The 16,218-nt window shown below is 37.8% G+C and overlaps 1 protein-coding gene across 1 annotated transcript in view; it reads right to left on the bottom strand.

Annotated features, from left to right (window-relative positions):
• LOC106690466 (cell adhesion molecule Dscam2-like) overlaps window positions 1-16,218 on the bottom strand; it is a 57,684-nt gene that overhangs the window by 17,901 nt on the left and 23,565 nt on the right. Inside the window, exon 5 of the mRNA XM_067052694.1 lies at window positions 3,521-3,631. Within this exon, the coding sequence (XP_066908795.1) occupies window positions 3,521-3,631 (111 nt within the window). The remainder of the gene's footprint in view (window positions 1-3,520; window positions 3,632-16,218) is intronic.

Here is a 16,218-nt window from a genome sequence, read left to right as displayed (position 1 = left end):
TACTACTACTACACTATTACTACAAATAAAAAGGTAACACCTCTAATGACTGAATGACTATCTTAACTCTGTAACAGGGGGATATAAATACAATAATGGTGGAAGGGGATAATGCTGAGTCAGATATATAAGGTTATGCACCTGAACTCATCACAAATATTGAATTTATTATTATAATATAGATTTTATTTAAATTTATGGAGCCATCTAATATTAATGCTTTCTGTAAGCACACATAATAGTGATGAATGAATGAAAATTTATAAATAAATTAAAATAAAATAACAATAGTATCAATAAAGTTATAAACAAAGAAATAAGTCGAAACTCATAAAGAAGTTGAAAATAAATAAAGTTGGAAGAAGACAATAAGTTTAACACAAATAAATAAATAATATGAAATATCCTCAAAGCTAATTTCCATGCAGACGATGTTGTATGACCCCTAGGAAGTACAAAATGATATTTTCCGCCAAGACTCTAATATCCCCAAGGTGGTCACAGGTCTTTTGAGAAGCTCCTTGTCCTATTTAGAATTGTTCCGTGAGTCCAAACCTGAGACCTATCGTGGTGAAATCTAGCCATCCGAATCGCTATCCGTTTTTTCACTTTCACATTTTTACACTCTACCCACGTGATCAGGGTCAATTAAAAGTAATAATTGATACTGTCGGGTCCTTGAGCATATCTCGTGGAACCCTTGATGTCAATCTAAGTAGATGAAATATCTTTTTCTAATGAGCTTGATCAATTCATATTTGTCCCAATAGTATAAGGAGGGAGTTGTTGTGACATTTTATCAGCAATGGGCTGGTGTTAAAGGTGCTCTGACACATTTGCTAAAGAGAGACCCAAGGTATCTTTCTATTCCGCTGGCTTCTGGGAATCCTAGCAAAGGTGCATAATCAATATTGAGTTACAAGGCTTTGGCCCGTTCTCACCCTGAGAGTACATGTTTCTCACACACTTATTTGTTAACTTTAGGAGTCTCTTTAAAATTACGAACACCAAAACCCTGCAACCTGAAACCAGCCCATTCTTAAAAAGTATTTACTCACAGTGACAGTAATATAGTAAATAATGTTCCAGGACATCTACGATTTCTACTGCATACTTGTTCATAGACTGAAACAGGGGGCTAGAACTATTATACAGTGGTTGGGCAATGGACCAATGCTGTATAGGAGCCACCTATTGACAGCTGCCCTTGTTTCCTCCTCAGAATAACGTCGTATAATATCACGAATGAGGCCTTATCAGGGATTGTTGTTTTTACTATACAATATTTTATTGTTAAATAATGTTATCACTATGAATACAAATCATTATCAAACTATTGTCTATGATTTTTCACCGCAATATTTCATTGTCTTTTCATACTTCACCAAAATATTTTACCTTTAGCTTCTTATAATTTTAAATTGACTAATCAATATTTTCTATCGAATTGTATGTTATTTTTATATATTTAGTTTTATATTAATTTCCGTTTTATTTCACCCTAGTGAATGCATTATATTTTTATCTATTTAAATGATGGATCTAATATTTATTTACAAAAAATGTTTATACTCAACTTAATATATCTTACTTCCCAGCACCTGTTGACAAAATCAGTTGTCATTTTCAGTCTCTTTGTTCCATTAATGTCGTTGTTTAGATCTCCACCTATCACAACAGGAATTTCTTATGTGAAGAAGATGGTCAGTCGGTGCGGTCAGCAAATAAACACAAAAATATTTAAACTTAGAGCCAGAACTTCTGTCAATTACTCTGAAATTCAGGTCGAAACGTCGGCACGAATAAATAAGTTTCTGTTTATTTTCTGACCCCCCCCCCCCGACCATCTTCTCCACATATTTATATAAGGTCAACCGTCAAGACCTCAGGTATTTTGTCATTGATTCTTTTCTAGTGAGTTTATGTTACCCTTTACTTTACCATTATTTTGATATTGCATAATATCGTTTTTTAATTTAGCTCATCCTCATATCTACCTTTTACTCATACTTCATATTGCTCAAGCTTCCTTCTATATTATATTTGTATATATTATGGAATAGTAATTTATTTGTTATGCTGACTATTCATAACCTATTTTTTTTCCCACAAGATTTTTATTTTAGTCCTGAGGAAGCCATTGTGAGATGAAACGTCGATGAAAAATGAATAGTTATAACAATTTTATATTTGTTGATCGCAGTCCTGACCATCTCCTTCAAATTCCCATACCGTCAGTCATCTATTTTTAATAAAAACAATGTGTTTTTAATAATTTCTTGATTCTAAATTAACTGATAATTATTATAAAAAACAATATGTACAATGCATAATTAAAAACATAGAAGGAGGATCAGTGGACATTTAAAGAAAATATAGGAACAGAAAATGCCCGGTCACAGTGCGTGAATCATGTGAAATCGTCCAAAAAAGTACCCGAAAACTCTGAAATGAATAATCGTGAACATACCTAACACATGAGATTATATTAGGTGAAAGTATATACTCTAAAATATAAAAACATTTACTCCATATCATATCGTACCTACACTACAAAGAATATAAATATAGCAGTTCTCATACTTAATTGTTATCTCAAACTATACCATTAAAATTCAAAGAAAAGGGATTTGATAAGAAGTACCTGTGAAGACGATGTAATCTTTGAGCTTCAGAACTTGTGGGAGATCCCTTTGGAACTCTGCTTCTTCTCAGGCAGAGGCTGCTTAGTCAACTTGCTGTTGCAAAAAATATACCATAATCCAAGTACTTCCTATATTTATTGACTGCAGATTTAGACAAGCTTACTACCAGCTACTATGAATAAATGCTCTTGATGTTGTCCATGAAACGTTTTATATTGAAGCTAACGAGTGTTGTTCCGTTAGTGACGATTATGCTGTTACAAGTGCCATGAAAAGAATTGTCAATTCCACCAATTTCAGACATCACTGTATGTTGGCTGTAACCTTTTACTCACTCAAATCTGTACTCTTCTCTTGTTAAAGATTAAAACTATCAATAAAAAATAGTTTTTATCATAATGTCGTCAACTTTTTTTTCTTTATCTTCCTATAATTTATTGTAAATAAATCATCGACACTTTTATTCAATTTCAATTACAATCTGTTTTCAATATTCACACTCAATTATTCTCTATATTACAGTGTAAGACAGCTGAGAAATAAAATAGAGATATGGGAATATGCATGGCATTAATTTTGTTTTTCTGTTAATTTGAATATCATTTCATACCCACTAGTTTATATCTCAATTGCTTCAATGCTAATGGAAAAATAATACTAAGATTATTAATTTTGAAACGATGTGCAAGTATCTCTTGCACTGCAGTAAAAGAAAATAAGATTACTATGATGACAGAGCTTGAAATGAAAATCACCAGGTTTAACAGTTTCATTATTTTCATTTTAATAATCTATAATAAATGAAGAAATATTTTCAATTTATTTCATGGGTAAAAATGAAAATCATGGTAAAAATAAACTTTTTTTCAACTGACCTCTTTCCCAAGTAATAGATTCAATGGGATAGCCAGCAACTGGGCATTTTATAACCAGGTCATTTCCAGCTACTGCTGTAATTTTAGGCATAAGGCGAATGAATGGTGAGCCTACAATAAAAAACATCGATTTACTAAAAATATTATATAAAATGATAACTATATAATCTTAAAAAAAATTATTTTGTATACTATTAATAAATATTTAGAATATGAGGCATTTAAGGACATTAACTGTCGAACATTTGTATTGTCAGTAAGGCTTGACAATTCAATCACTATCAATTTAAAAAAAATAAATAAATAAATAAAATATATATATAGGAATCAAAATTATAAAATAGAAAAAAAAAACAAAAAAACTTTTTCGATCATGCACAACTCAGGACAAGATTTGATTGACAAAACGAAATTTGAATATTTAATTTTCCACTATTCATGAATACATAAAAATCAATTTATTACCAATAAAATCAATTTATTATTAAATAACCTTTATTTTTCACCGTCAAATAATAGTGTTTCATTTTTTTTTCTACCAGCGCATCGAATCAAAACAATAACCGATATCAATTCTTATCAGGATCAGCTCTGCTCATGAATCTCTTCATGTAATTCCTCATTGAAAATACCCCTTTCCATTGGCAGTTCCAGAGCTTCATTTACCGCTAATGAAATCGATTTTAATACTAAAAGTTAGTTCACCATTAGTTCACCTACAAAATTTCACCCAGAAATTCTTGAAATTAAAAAAAAAAAAAAGAAAAGAAAAAAATGAGTATCTATCCAGTCTTGAACATTCTGTTAATAAAAATGTTGACGAACAAAAAAAAATTACTATATTTAAAAACAAATTTGATCCCTTTTTCTCAACTTTATTCTTTACAAACCTTCCAACGGTCATTCTCAAAGATACCTTCATTTTGATGTCATTTTCTTTTTTCAAATGCAGGCTAATTGCCTTTGTCCCACATAACTTTCGTTGCAAATGTAAATGAAAGAAAGAAGAGAAGTGGATTGTAAAAGTTTTAAATTTAAGAAGGAATTATATAGAAAAAGTTTATATTATGTATTTGTATTTATATATTTATATTATATATTTGTAATTATATTATGTATCTCTATCAGTTCCTTATGGGAACCGGCTGACAAAGTATGCGCTATATTTAATTCAAACACTAGAAACCGGGTTCCCCTCGCCACGGTATGCTATATATGAATATCTATAATTAATCATTGGAGTTCCTTTCCAACGGTATCGTGTTCACCAATTTACTATGCTATTATATATGAGGTGGCATGCAGGGATCCTTAATTATAAAGCAAAGTCTTTGTTACATATCTTATATTTACAATTATATTTACATTACCAAGAATAATATGATGAGAGAGCATGGTAGACTTGTTTCCTTATACTTTAATTATTATATTATGAATTGAGAAGTACCAGATCTTTGATATTTATACTGACTCTAAGTTATTAATTCTACTACTGCCATTCAAAATACAACAGAAAAGGTCTTACTTGTTTTGGTACGTCAGTCGGCTTGGTAGTTGTCGCGGCAGAGGATCCATATTCGCTTGGCTCCCGGCTGCCGCTGCTGTATCTCCACGAGGTGTGACTTCCTTCTCTGGCCTCCAATTGATAGACTGTCTCAAGTCTCCATCTCTCCCAGACTGTGTCCAACTGTCCTTCTGTCCCTGACTGTCCAGCTCTCAGACTGTGCCAGACTCTCCTTCTGTCCCAGACTGTGTTCAACTCTCAGACTGTCTCAGACCCTCCTTAACTTTGTTCCTCCTGCCCTTTTTGCTTATTTTCTTCCCTCTCCTTCTGACTCCTCCTTCTTTTGATTTCTGTTTTTTTATTGGTTTTTCTATGTTCATTTGTATTGGTTTTTATAAGAGGTGGCGAGAAGGTCCAATGACCTTCGGCGAAAGTTGGTCTTTTTCCTACCTTTCATGTTTAACTTAAGGTGGCTTTCTTCTTTGACTGTATTTTCCCCGAGGTGTTTAATGTGGCCACGTGTAAGATAAGGCTGTTTATTTGTTTATCTCTGCCCACACGGTCAATCGTCCCCAGGGGGTACATACCCTCTGTTATCTATATATCTCTGTTCATTACTTTAGATGTTTTGCCGACTGGTTTCTGCCTAGGTCCGGCGGTATCTTTGGCACGCCGACAAAAGAAATTATTTAGCACTAAAAATTCCAGCTGGTGCCTCCCATTACATATCAATCTATATAACTTAAATATCGTCGAGAGAAAAAAGTGAAAAGGGTATGAAATGACTTTCACGGGTTCCAGAAATAGAATGCTCTTTATTGAGTCGAGTACTTCAATATATACATGTCAATCAGCTGATACGGCCTGTCAGGTGTTATCACGCTTCGGCCGTGACTCCCCCCACCAGTTTACAAACAATCCTCGTAAACTTACACTGCATATTATTATAACATTTAAAAAAATTGAAAACGATTTACAATGAACTATAGCCAGTAAAGAATAGCCATAAAGTACTCGTAAACTCCATGATATACAAAAGAAAAATACATATAGAAATAACACACATACAAATTTGCCTAAATTTAGTCCAATATACATAAATTAAACTAAAAATGAAATGGAAATAACAAGAAAAACTCTTCGTACAATAACATAAAAAAGACTATTAACAAATAATATGAAATTTATATATACAAACTTTTTCCCTGTAAATTCTGTCCCTGATTTTTGCGACAACTTTTGCAAATCACATTTCCGGCCAATTCATCTTCTCCCGGCAAAGTACCACGGTGGTCCCGTCGACGCCCCCTCATCTCAACAAGAATTTCGAATGGGGCTGCGATTATGGAGAGGTTCTATGCTGCAACTGCCCGTTCCATTGCGTCATGAGGTTCCAGTCCCATTTCTAGCTGGTACACTCGTAGATGGTCACTTAGAGTGCTATGAAGCCGCTCTATCCCTCCGCGGCTCTTTGGATGTTGAGGTGCCACACCACTTCCAATATTCTCATTTGCTCTCTGATGCTTGCGATGTCAAATTGCCTCCCTGTGGGAAGAAATTTTATCGGTGATGCCATAAAATTGAAACCATGTCCGAAGGGCACGTAAAACCACCTCCGCTGATCTTTCCTGCACCGAGTATGCCATGGCCACCTTACTGGATATATCAATAATTTGACCCACTTATAGTCTTTCCAGGTGAAAGAATCCACCTGTAAGTTAGTAAGCGGCGCATTCGCTGTAGGGGTCTCTTCTTCAGCTGCACAGGGCTGGTGCCGATCAAATTTCGTCCTGAGACATACCTCGCATTTCCCAAGAATCTCTTGGATTGTGCGTTTCATGCCACACCAGAAATATTTGCGCCGCAATGCTAGAGTCTCGTTCAGCTCATGATGGTTAGTTTTTCCTCCTAAATAAGTGAAAGTTACATCCTTTTGATGTTCTGGGTCTCTCAGGGTATCTACCATCGATGTGTATCAAATAAACGACCGATCAACGCCAATCTTTTCCGTTTTCTATAGCCGCTGGATCTTTTCCCATACCGTCACATTTCCAATGATGGATCCTACAGGATTTGGATGGATCTTTCACCGCTCTACATATTTGGTCCTCTTAAATACCCAGTTGGGGCTAGATAGTCGAAATGATGCTACCACCATATTTGCACTGTTCCATCTTCTGCAAACCCTTGATAATATCCTCCATATCGTCTTTTATCGTTCGAACTTTCTTCTGCGGACGTTTCCTCTCTAATCTGGTTCTCTGGTGAGGCTTATTACAGTTCTCCCGGAGTCCACTTCCTCAAGAACTGCCTTCCAACTCCAGAAGTTTCCCCGTGGTCATCTTCTTCCGCGTTTATCATAATCGCTCGCGAAAGTTAATCTGCTACAACATTTTCCTTATCAGTACGAACCAGGTAAGGAAAACGTTGTTACGTCTATCTTGTAATGGCTCAACAGTTCCACTGTGTGACTATCGCAGACGATTCCTTTAACCTCCCCACCCATTGCAGGGGCCTGTGGTCCGTCTGGGCCCTAAATCGAATTCCAAACAAGTAGGGTTGGAAATGCTCACTTGCCCACACATTTCCCATTAGTTATCGTTCCAAGGCGCTGCAGCGTACTTCTGCCTCTGTGAGTCTTCTACTATCGTACGCCACAGGACGTTCTCCAACCTCACCCTCCTGTGACAGCACCGCTCTCAGCGCGTACTCACTAGCGTGTTACACGTTGTTAACGTGAATTGCTTCTGAAAGTCGGGAAACGCTAGTACTGGTTCCTTCTGCAGCTGATTTAAACATTTACGAATATTGCTCTTAATGGCTGTCGTCATTACTATCGAACTAACTTTGTTTAGCTAATTATTAAGGGGAACCAGGTTAACCGTCATATCAGGGGCGAACTGACGATAGTAGTTTAATGCCCCTAACATCCTCCTGATTCCTTTTATGTTAGTCGGCACCAGCATCCGATGCAAGGCCGCTACCTTCTGCACATCTAGTCTAACCCCCTCCTCAGATAAGGTATGTCCTAGAACATTTATCCGTTTTTGTCTAAGCAATGACTTCTACCGAGACAGTTTCAGTCCAAAGTCTCGTATCCTCTGGAACACGCTATGTAGGTGCTCTGCACGGTGAGTATTCGATTTACTAAATACAAGAAGGTCACCCTAGTAGAACCAACCCTAACCACTCGTCACGTGACCTATGGCGGGAGATTTGAATTTAAATTTTTACTTTTCATTTTTAGGACTTTCGACCTAACCTTAAACGCTCACGTAATCAGTTACGTCAGGCAGCCAATCAGAAGCTAGCATTTGATCACAAGGCCCATATCGGGGGGTTTAAATTCAAAATTTAGCTCGACATAACCTAAAGCATAAACAAACTGAGAGATAAATAGATCCTTAGTGTAAATAATTTGAACTGGTTAAACCTAAAAAATAAACACTGATATGTAGACCTTTATCTTCTAATCCCTTCGATGAATGTAAACAAGGGACTTTAACTTGTATAATGCCTAAAGCATAAACAAACTGTGAGGTAAATAGATCTTAGTAATGGATCTATTTAACTCGCAGTTTGTTTATGCTTTAGGCATTAAACTCTTTCGATTTTGAATTGTAACCCTCTTTGTTTTAATCCTTAATTCATGTGTAAACAATATATTTTGAACTTAAAAAAAAAAAATAAAGAAATATTCAAGCAGAAAATTATTTTAAAAGGAAAAAAAAAGTGATGATTCTAACTCTTATTATAACTCATAAATAATGAAAAATATAATAAATCGATAGTAAAAAAAAAATCTTTTATGATATTAAACCATGAAAAAAATGATATCGAAGAAAAAAGAAACGAAATCACTTCAAGAAATTTAAATAAATCGACTTACACGTTTCCGGAGGTGGTGTTTAATAAAGCACGCTGGAACGAAGAAGGAGAAAGAATTCATATGTACCGGCCTATTTACCACCCGATTTATTTACTTTTTAGGGATTATACAGGTTCAAAGTCCCTTGTTTTCTATCATCGATGGATTAAAAGATATAACTCTCCATATCATCGTATGCGTTATAGGATTTACCAGTTCAAAGTACCTACATTGTTTATACTTAAAAATTAACAATAAACAGGGGATTGAAGATATGTTTACTTGCAAAGAAAAGACAAAGATAACATTATAGTTCAAATATAAGTACTTTGAACTGGTTGGATCTAAAACATAAACATGGATATTTAAAGCTTTATCTTCTCATTTCTTCGATGAATGTAAACAAGGGACTTTGAACTTGTATAATACCTAAAGCATAAACAAACAACTCTAGTAAAGTTTATGGTCCGGATAAAAAAGTAAAAATATATCCCCTGAAAGTCTGTTAAACAGAAGTGAAAGACTATCGGGATTTTTTAAATGTCTCTGATGATCAAACTTCCCATTATAGTTACCATAAAAAATTCGAAAAATTAGTAATGAATCAAATTAGCAAACATTGACATGGAGAAAACCAAAAGGGCGAAGGGAGGTTATTATTTATAAAGTGGTTAACTTGCCCTTTGATGGGTGGTGGGGTAAACAAAATAAAAATAAAATGGCGTCCAGCCACACTCAGCCCCAATGAATATTGTTAATTTTTAAGTATAAACCATATAGGTACTTTGAACTGGTAAATCCTATAATGATATGCAGAGTTATATCTTTTAATCCATTCGACTATAGAAAACAAAGGACTTTGAACCTGTATAATCCCTAAAAAGTAAATAAATCGGGTGGAAAATAGGCTGGTACATATGAATTCTTTCTCATTCTTAGTTCCAGCCGGCTTTATTAAACACCACCTCTAGAAACGTGTAGCTCGATTTATTTAAATTTCTTGAAGTGGTTTCCTTTCTTTTTTACTCTATATCAATTTTTTTCATAGTTTAATATCATAAAAGATTTTTTTTTACTATCGATTTATTATATTTTTCATTATTTGATATTTTAAAGATTTAAAATCATCATTTTTTTATAGTCAATCTCTTTTTAAAATAATTTTCTTCTCGAATCTTTCATTATTTTTATTTTTTTAAAAGTTCAAAATATATTGTTTACACATAAATTAAGGATTAAAAGAAAGAGGGTTACAATTCAAAATCGAAAGAGTTTAAAGATAGATGAGATTACAAAGTCCTACACCTCATTTACATTGTTTACACGATTATACAAAAAAAAAATGGTGGCCTGGCACACTCTGCGCCTATAACGTAAGTATTTCATTGAATTGATGAAAGTTACATAACAACTAGGAAGGTTGCAGCGAATAAACCAGGTAAAAAAAATTTTTAAAAATAACACGACTATTAGTACATTTTTAACAAACGGCAATTCTATTAGCTGATAATAATGACGTCACATATCCTACTCCTATATGTAATTTATTAGTGGTTCAAAGTTTTTTCACTTCCACCGAAACAATTAACTGATAAAGATAATAACCGAGTCCAATATCTGTGATTATGTTTTAGGTATTACCTGTTCAAAATTCAATCCTCAGGAAATTAAATGTACCTTTGAAGGAAACTAAAATAGAAAGTATAATAGTTCAAAGTCCAAAGTATTAAAAGATAAGGGAGGTTAAAAAATTCTACTTAGTAATAGATCTATTTACCTCACAGTTTGTTTATGCTTTAGGCATTATACAAGTTAAAGTTCCCTGTTTACATTCATCGAAGGGATTAGAAGATAAAGGTCTACATATCAGAGTTTATTGTTTAGGTTTAACCAGTTCAAATTATTTACACTAAGGATCAATTTATCTCTTAGTTTGTTTATGCTTTAGGGATTATACAAGTTCAAAGTCCCTTGTAACATTCATCGGAGGGTCTGATCTTGTTTTCTCTGCGAGTTTCATGCAAAAAAATGGCGGCGAATGAAAATAAGAGTATCAGCAAACCCTCATAATAAAATGGCCGCGAGGAAAAGACAAAATAGCGGTCGGGCACACTCAGACTCCACAAAACCCGTAAGTCTCTCAAACAGTATAAAAGCAAAATGGCGGCCGGACACTCTATGGCACTTCTAAAACCCTAAATCTTTCAAGTTGCAAGAAAAACCAAAATGGCGTACGGAGGTTATAATATCAGAAGTGGTTATCTAGCCCTTCGATGAGTGGTGGGAGGTAAACAAAAGAAAAATGAAATGACGCCCGGGCACACTCAGCCCCTACGAAAAGTTTTTGAAACATCAGAAAAACAAAAAGACCACCGGGTACACGCAATCCCTTTCAAACCTCAAGCGTGAGTCCATCTTTGATGAGTGGTGGGGGTAAAGAAACGAATACAAAATACTGGATGAGATTGCTGTGATTGGCTGATTTAACATAGGTGGCGATAATTAGTGGTCACGTGACGAATAAGGGCGTGGCACAGTGGTCGTGTTACTGATCACTTGAGTGTTTACGATTATTTACACTATTTTGTCAGTCGGAGGGCGAGTTCGCAGAAAAATGCTGGTCCTTTATAACCGGCTGACGGAGAAAATGATGGAGACGTGTGGACAGGCAGAGGGATCCCAGAAGATGGAGTTCTTGAAAGGGGTGCTGAAGGTCCAAATTAACCATTATTTGGACTGTCCTGGATCGCTGCCCAGGGACCGGGATTTCATCGACTGCGCCCAAGATCTTGTGGACGCGAGGGAACGTAGGGAAGGCAGCTTCGAGAAATCCGAAGCAGAGTGGACGGAAGTGAATTCGCCACGAAGACAGCAGCGAAGTTCCATCAGACGGACCACCCACAATACGGGCTTTGAAAAGAGGCTAAGTAGAGGACTTAGAGGAAAGGAGGCAGCGATCGGACCGGCGCTGCTACGAATGTAACAAAACCGGACACGTAGCCGCGCAGTGCAAATATACAAGATGCTACGAGTGTGGTAGACAGGGGCATGTAGCACGTGAATGCCCGAGACGTAACCCCCGGCATAACAGGAGAGAACCTCCACCGGAACCTATAGAAGTAAATAATCAGGACTGGAACAGCAGGCGGACCGAAAAGAGGAGCAGAAGACAATCCACCAGTGACGAATCATCAGGCGAGGAGAGCGTCCGTTCTGAGCGCAGCCACCCAGCTTCGAGACGCCATGAGGTAAGAGGAGGGGACCCCTGGGTGGGAAGATTATCCGGAGCCGAGGTGGTAGCGGGTCGCGGCCTTTCAAACTGAGGACGCGGTAACGGGTGGGGCAACCGGCGGGGCGAGTTAATAATTTATAATAGCGTACAGGGTAGTCGCGTTACCAAGTTGCCCGTGGCGAGTTCGGAGAAATCAGGGGTGAGATTCCTGATAGATACAGGGAGTACCAACTCATTGGTTAGTCGAAGAGGGGCAGAGAAATTAGGCATTTGCGCGGGCCGTAAACAATGCGCATGTACGGTGTCTACTGTCAGCGGAAAATGCCAAACATTGGGGGAAACGAGTCTTAACCTGGGAGAGTTGGCAGGGTCGGATACAGAAGTTCTTATCCATATTATCGAAGAGTTAATGGCAGGGCACGAACTGATCATAGTGTATGACGTACTCCAACGAGTGGGGTTCAGACTTAACGTTAACAATAAGAAATGGCGATATAAAATCGGTAAACAAAGGTATGAAGTAACGGCTAAAAAGAGAAGCGGGAATATGAAAATTGGAGCGGTAGAGTGCGATAGGGCGTTGATGCGCTTGGTCGTTAAAATCGAAGACCTATTTTATTGGGAGGGAGAACTTCTGGCCACCACAGGGAAAACCGAACACCGGATCCATTTAAAGTCGGAAAACCCAATCTACGTAAAAGATAGGCGGTAACCCCAGGCCATGAGGACTATTATTAGAGAACAATTAGACGAACTTCTCTGACAAGGCATAATACGTCAAAGTAATTCCCCGTTTAATAGCCCATTCGAGTTCGAGGCTGTCGCGGGAAAAATCTAAGTTCGGACTTGGTGAAATTCGGTTCTTGGGACACGTGGTATCGCGTAGGAGGGTACAGCCGGATCAAGAACGGGTGAAAGCGACCCAGAACGCGCCGTTGCCGAGGAATGCCCGCGGAGTGAGAAGATTCCTGAGATTGTAAAAATTTGTTGTTAAAATACACCCTAAGGATGAAGGAATCAGGAAATGTGGGGTAACTAACGGGAGAAAAATCATTGTTGGGAAAGGCACAAATAATTTTTTTGGAACACACCATTTCCAGGGAAGGAGTTAAACCCGCCACATACAAAGTCGCAGCTATAAGGATGGCAGTGCCTAGGGGTGTGAAGGGAGTGGGGAGGTCGCTGGGAACTTTGAACTATTACCGAAGATTTGTACCAGAAATGGCCGACAATCTCTTTCCACTCAACAACCTACTGAAGAAAGGCAGAAAGGTGATTGAATGAAGCATGCCCTCAACGAAATTGCCGGATACACTTCACTTTTGGTTGGCTGGTTGGGTTGGAGTGGAATGTATAATTGAAAAATGAACATGGTTAAATGAAAAATAAAATTCTATTGTTTAAGTTACAGATGGTGTAGTGGGTGGCCGAAAGAAAACATTTATGTTTAGATGGTTAGTAAATTTTGAATGCTGGGCTATGGAATTGTAGATAATGAGGTGGTTGATGATGATTACCATGTGGTGGTGAATGTTAATGATTGCCATGTGGACTTACTTCTTCTTTCCTCCCTCTGCATCTCTAAGCCTCTCTCCTCTCTACTTCTGGGAACAACTCCGAGAGTTCTACTCACTCATGGTAGACAAAATCATCAGGAATCATGAGAGACAAAAAGGAATAATCAACTTCTTCTACCAGAAGACAAGATGGCTCTTTCTTCACCTTAGTCTGGGATGCTTCTCTCCACAGAGAGCACCGGAGGAGGTGAGTTTTGACTGTTGGCTACATGGGCGCTAATATATCCTGTAGGCTATTATGCCATGATGTTTGATGGTGCCCCCTCCAATTCAACCTTTCGGTTGCCGTAGGTTAACCGGAACATACCGCCCACCTAAATCGCTCCGGGTGATTTACTCTTGAGATGCGGTGCAGGCTGTAGCAGGTAGGCTGAAATTTACATTGAGAGAAAAACAATACAAAATAAGATTATGCTTATGCACAGAGTGTAAATGTAAACAAAATGAACTTCCTAAACAATCATTTAAAATTACTTGTGATGACTTGTTGAGGCTAACTTAATGATAAACAAAGGAAATATGAATAAGAAAAAAGGAAATTGATTCTTGTGTAAGATAGAGAAAAAAAAATAAACATAATGTTTGTTACTTCTAGGAACTATGTTGAGGATGCGTCCGCCCACCCTAACAATTCCCGCTCTGCAAGAGTGGATGAAAACTAAGAACTGAAAATTGAAACAGAACTAAATAACCCAATGAATTCTAGTATGAAAGAACAATCATGTTTACCCTAACTATATACATGAAAAACGAAGAAAACTAAGCCGAAGAACAATGAATTGAAAGAACCAAAAACGACTTGTATAACGTCCAAAAACGACTATTTGTATATAGCTGATCCCAGCTATATACAAATATACAAAAAATATTTTGACCTTCTAGGGTGATGGTGGTACTTCTCGAAGTCGGCTTGATCCTCAGATAGGATCTGGAATGACTTGTCTCCATATGATGTTCGGATGGCAAACTGGATCCGGATTTCCTAGAGCTTCCAGATACGGCGTACGATGAAGTGGCAGATGCATTCCTGGTCCTACCATAAGCCGCTTGGGTAGGAACAGCAACGGGATTGGTATTGCTGACCAAACTTCTCGAATCCATGTTATCTGATCTTACATTCCGAATGAACATCAAACTACCTTGGTCACGAATTGAAGTTGATGAAGCTTCAGTGCTGCTTAGAATGTTTCCATTCATGATGAGGCGACTATCAGTTCTAGAGTTATCGGAATGTGTAGTCGAAGTTGCGTTATATGGAGAATCGGCTTTTGAGGTTTCACAATAATTTCTTTCACTGATGCGAGGAACATCAGTTGCATCTGAACTTCTAGGTGCATCAGGTTCGGGAAGTTTCTCGAGCAGTACCTTGGATTAGAATCGCTGAACGGGATGCATTTCTTTATCATCTTTATTGAAAGGAGCCCCATCTTTTCTGCTGAACGGTGGATGCAGATGTTCAATGATGGGGAGAGTTTTCGAGAAATTGGGAATCTTCGGTACAGACTTTGTTTGCGTAGAAGACGTGGATCGGTGAATCGAAGTCGTGGCTGAAACGGATGCGGTTGCGGGACCACCGGATGACGTTGTGCTGATATTTTCATTCGCAGATTCTAAATGACTGGGGGTGCTGAAGGGCCGATGCAATGTCGTAGATACACCCGGTACAGAGCTGTTGTGAGTTGAATGAGAAGCAGTGCATGAAGAAGGTGGTAACTTCTTGCTTCTAGAGATCCTTGAACGAGAGGAAGGGTGAATTTTTACCCTGTTCTCGGTAGAATTCGATACGCTAAGAGTAGATTTGAAGAACAGAGAGCAGGACGTAGGTTGAGCCAAATTATGTACTACGCCAGAAACTACCAAGCCGAAGACTGAAGGCGTAAAGTAAAGTCCTTCGACTTCAGTAGGGTATGGAGCTCCAACGAGAATCCGTGGGTATAAGTCCCTGCCGATTAACAGATCGACTGGACCTGACTCCCCAAAACGTTGATCGGCCAAAGGGTGGCGCATAATGCGGCTGATGACGGAAGAAGGAAGGTTGACGTTTGGTAATGACGACGTGATGCGGTCGACTACCACTGGAGAGATGTTATATTCTTCTTTACCAGCGAATGGGCGTATGGTACATGACGTGGAGCCTTTGAGATGAGACTTCGGGACAGCTGACTCGCCAAGCCTGGTGATGCAATGGTCGAAATTTGAAAGGTTAGCGCCAATCTTGTGTGCGTGCGCGCTTGAAATAAATTTGTGCTGGCTTCCGGAGTCTAACACAGCACGGGCCATACGAAAGTCTCCCCTCTTCGACTTAACCAGAATACATACAGTGCCTAATAGTACTGTCGGGGTTGTCTGGTCTTAGGCGATTTCTCCAGCCTGATATCTCTTTACAGAAGGCCCACGACAAGGCGTATTCATTATAGTTAGAAAGGAAGGCCGTGCCAGGGGATGAGCCCTGGACACTGACTTAGGTAGAGGAGGTGTAGGTGAGAGAGTCTGAGGCAGAGTAACAGTTCTAGTTGC

Source organism: Halyomorpha halys, unplaced genomic scaffold (assembly GCF_000696795.3).
Source record: "Halyomorpha halys isolate HHAL.00 unplaced genomic scaffold, Hhal_1.1 Scaffold1729.1, whole genome shotgun sequence".
Classification (NCBI taxonomy): Eukaryota; Metazoa; Arthropoda; class Insecta; order Hemiptera; family Pentatomidae; genus Halyomorpha; species Halyomorpha halys.
This window is presented reverse-complemented; position numbering and strand designations above follow the sequence as displayed.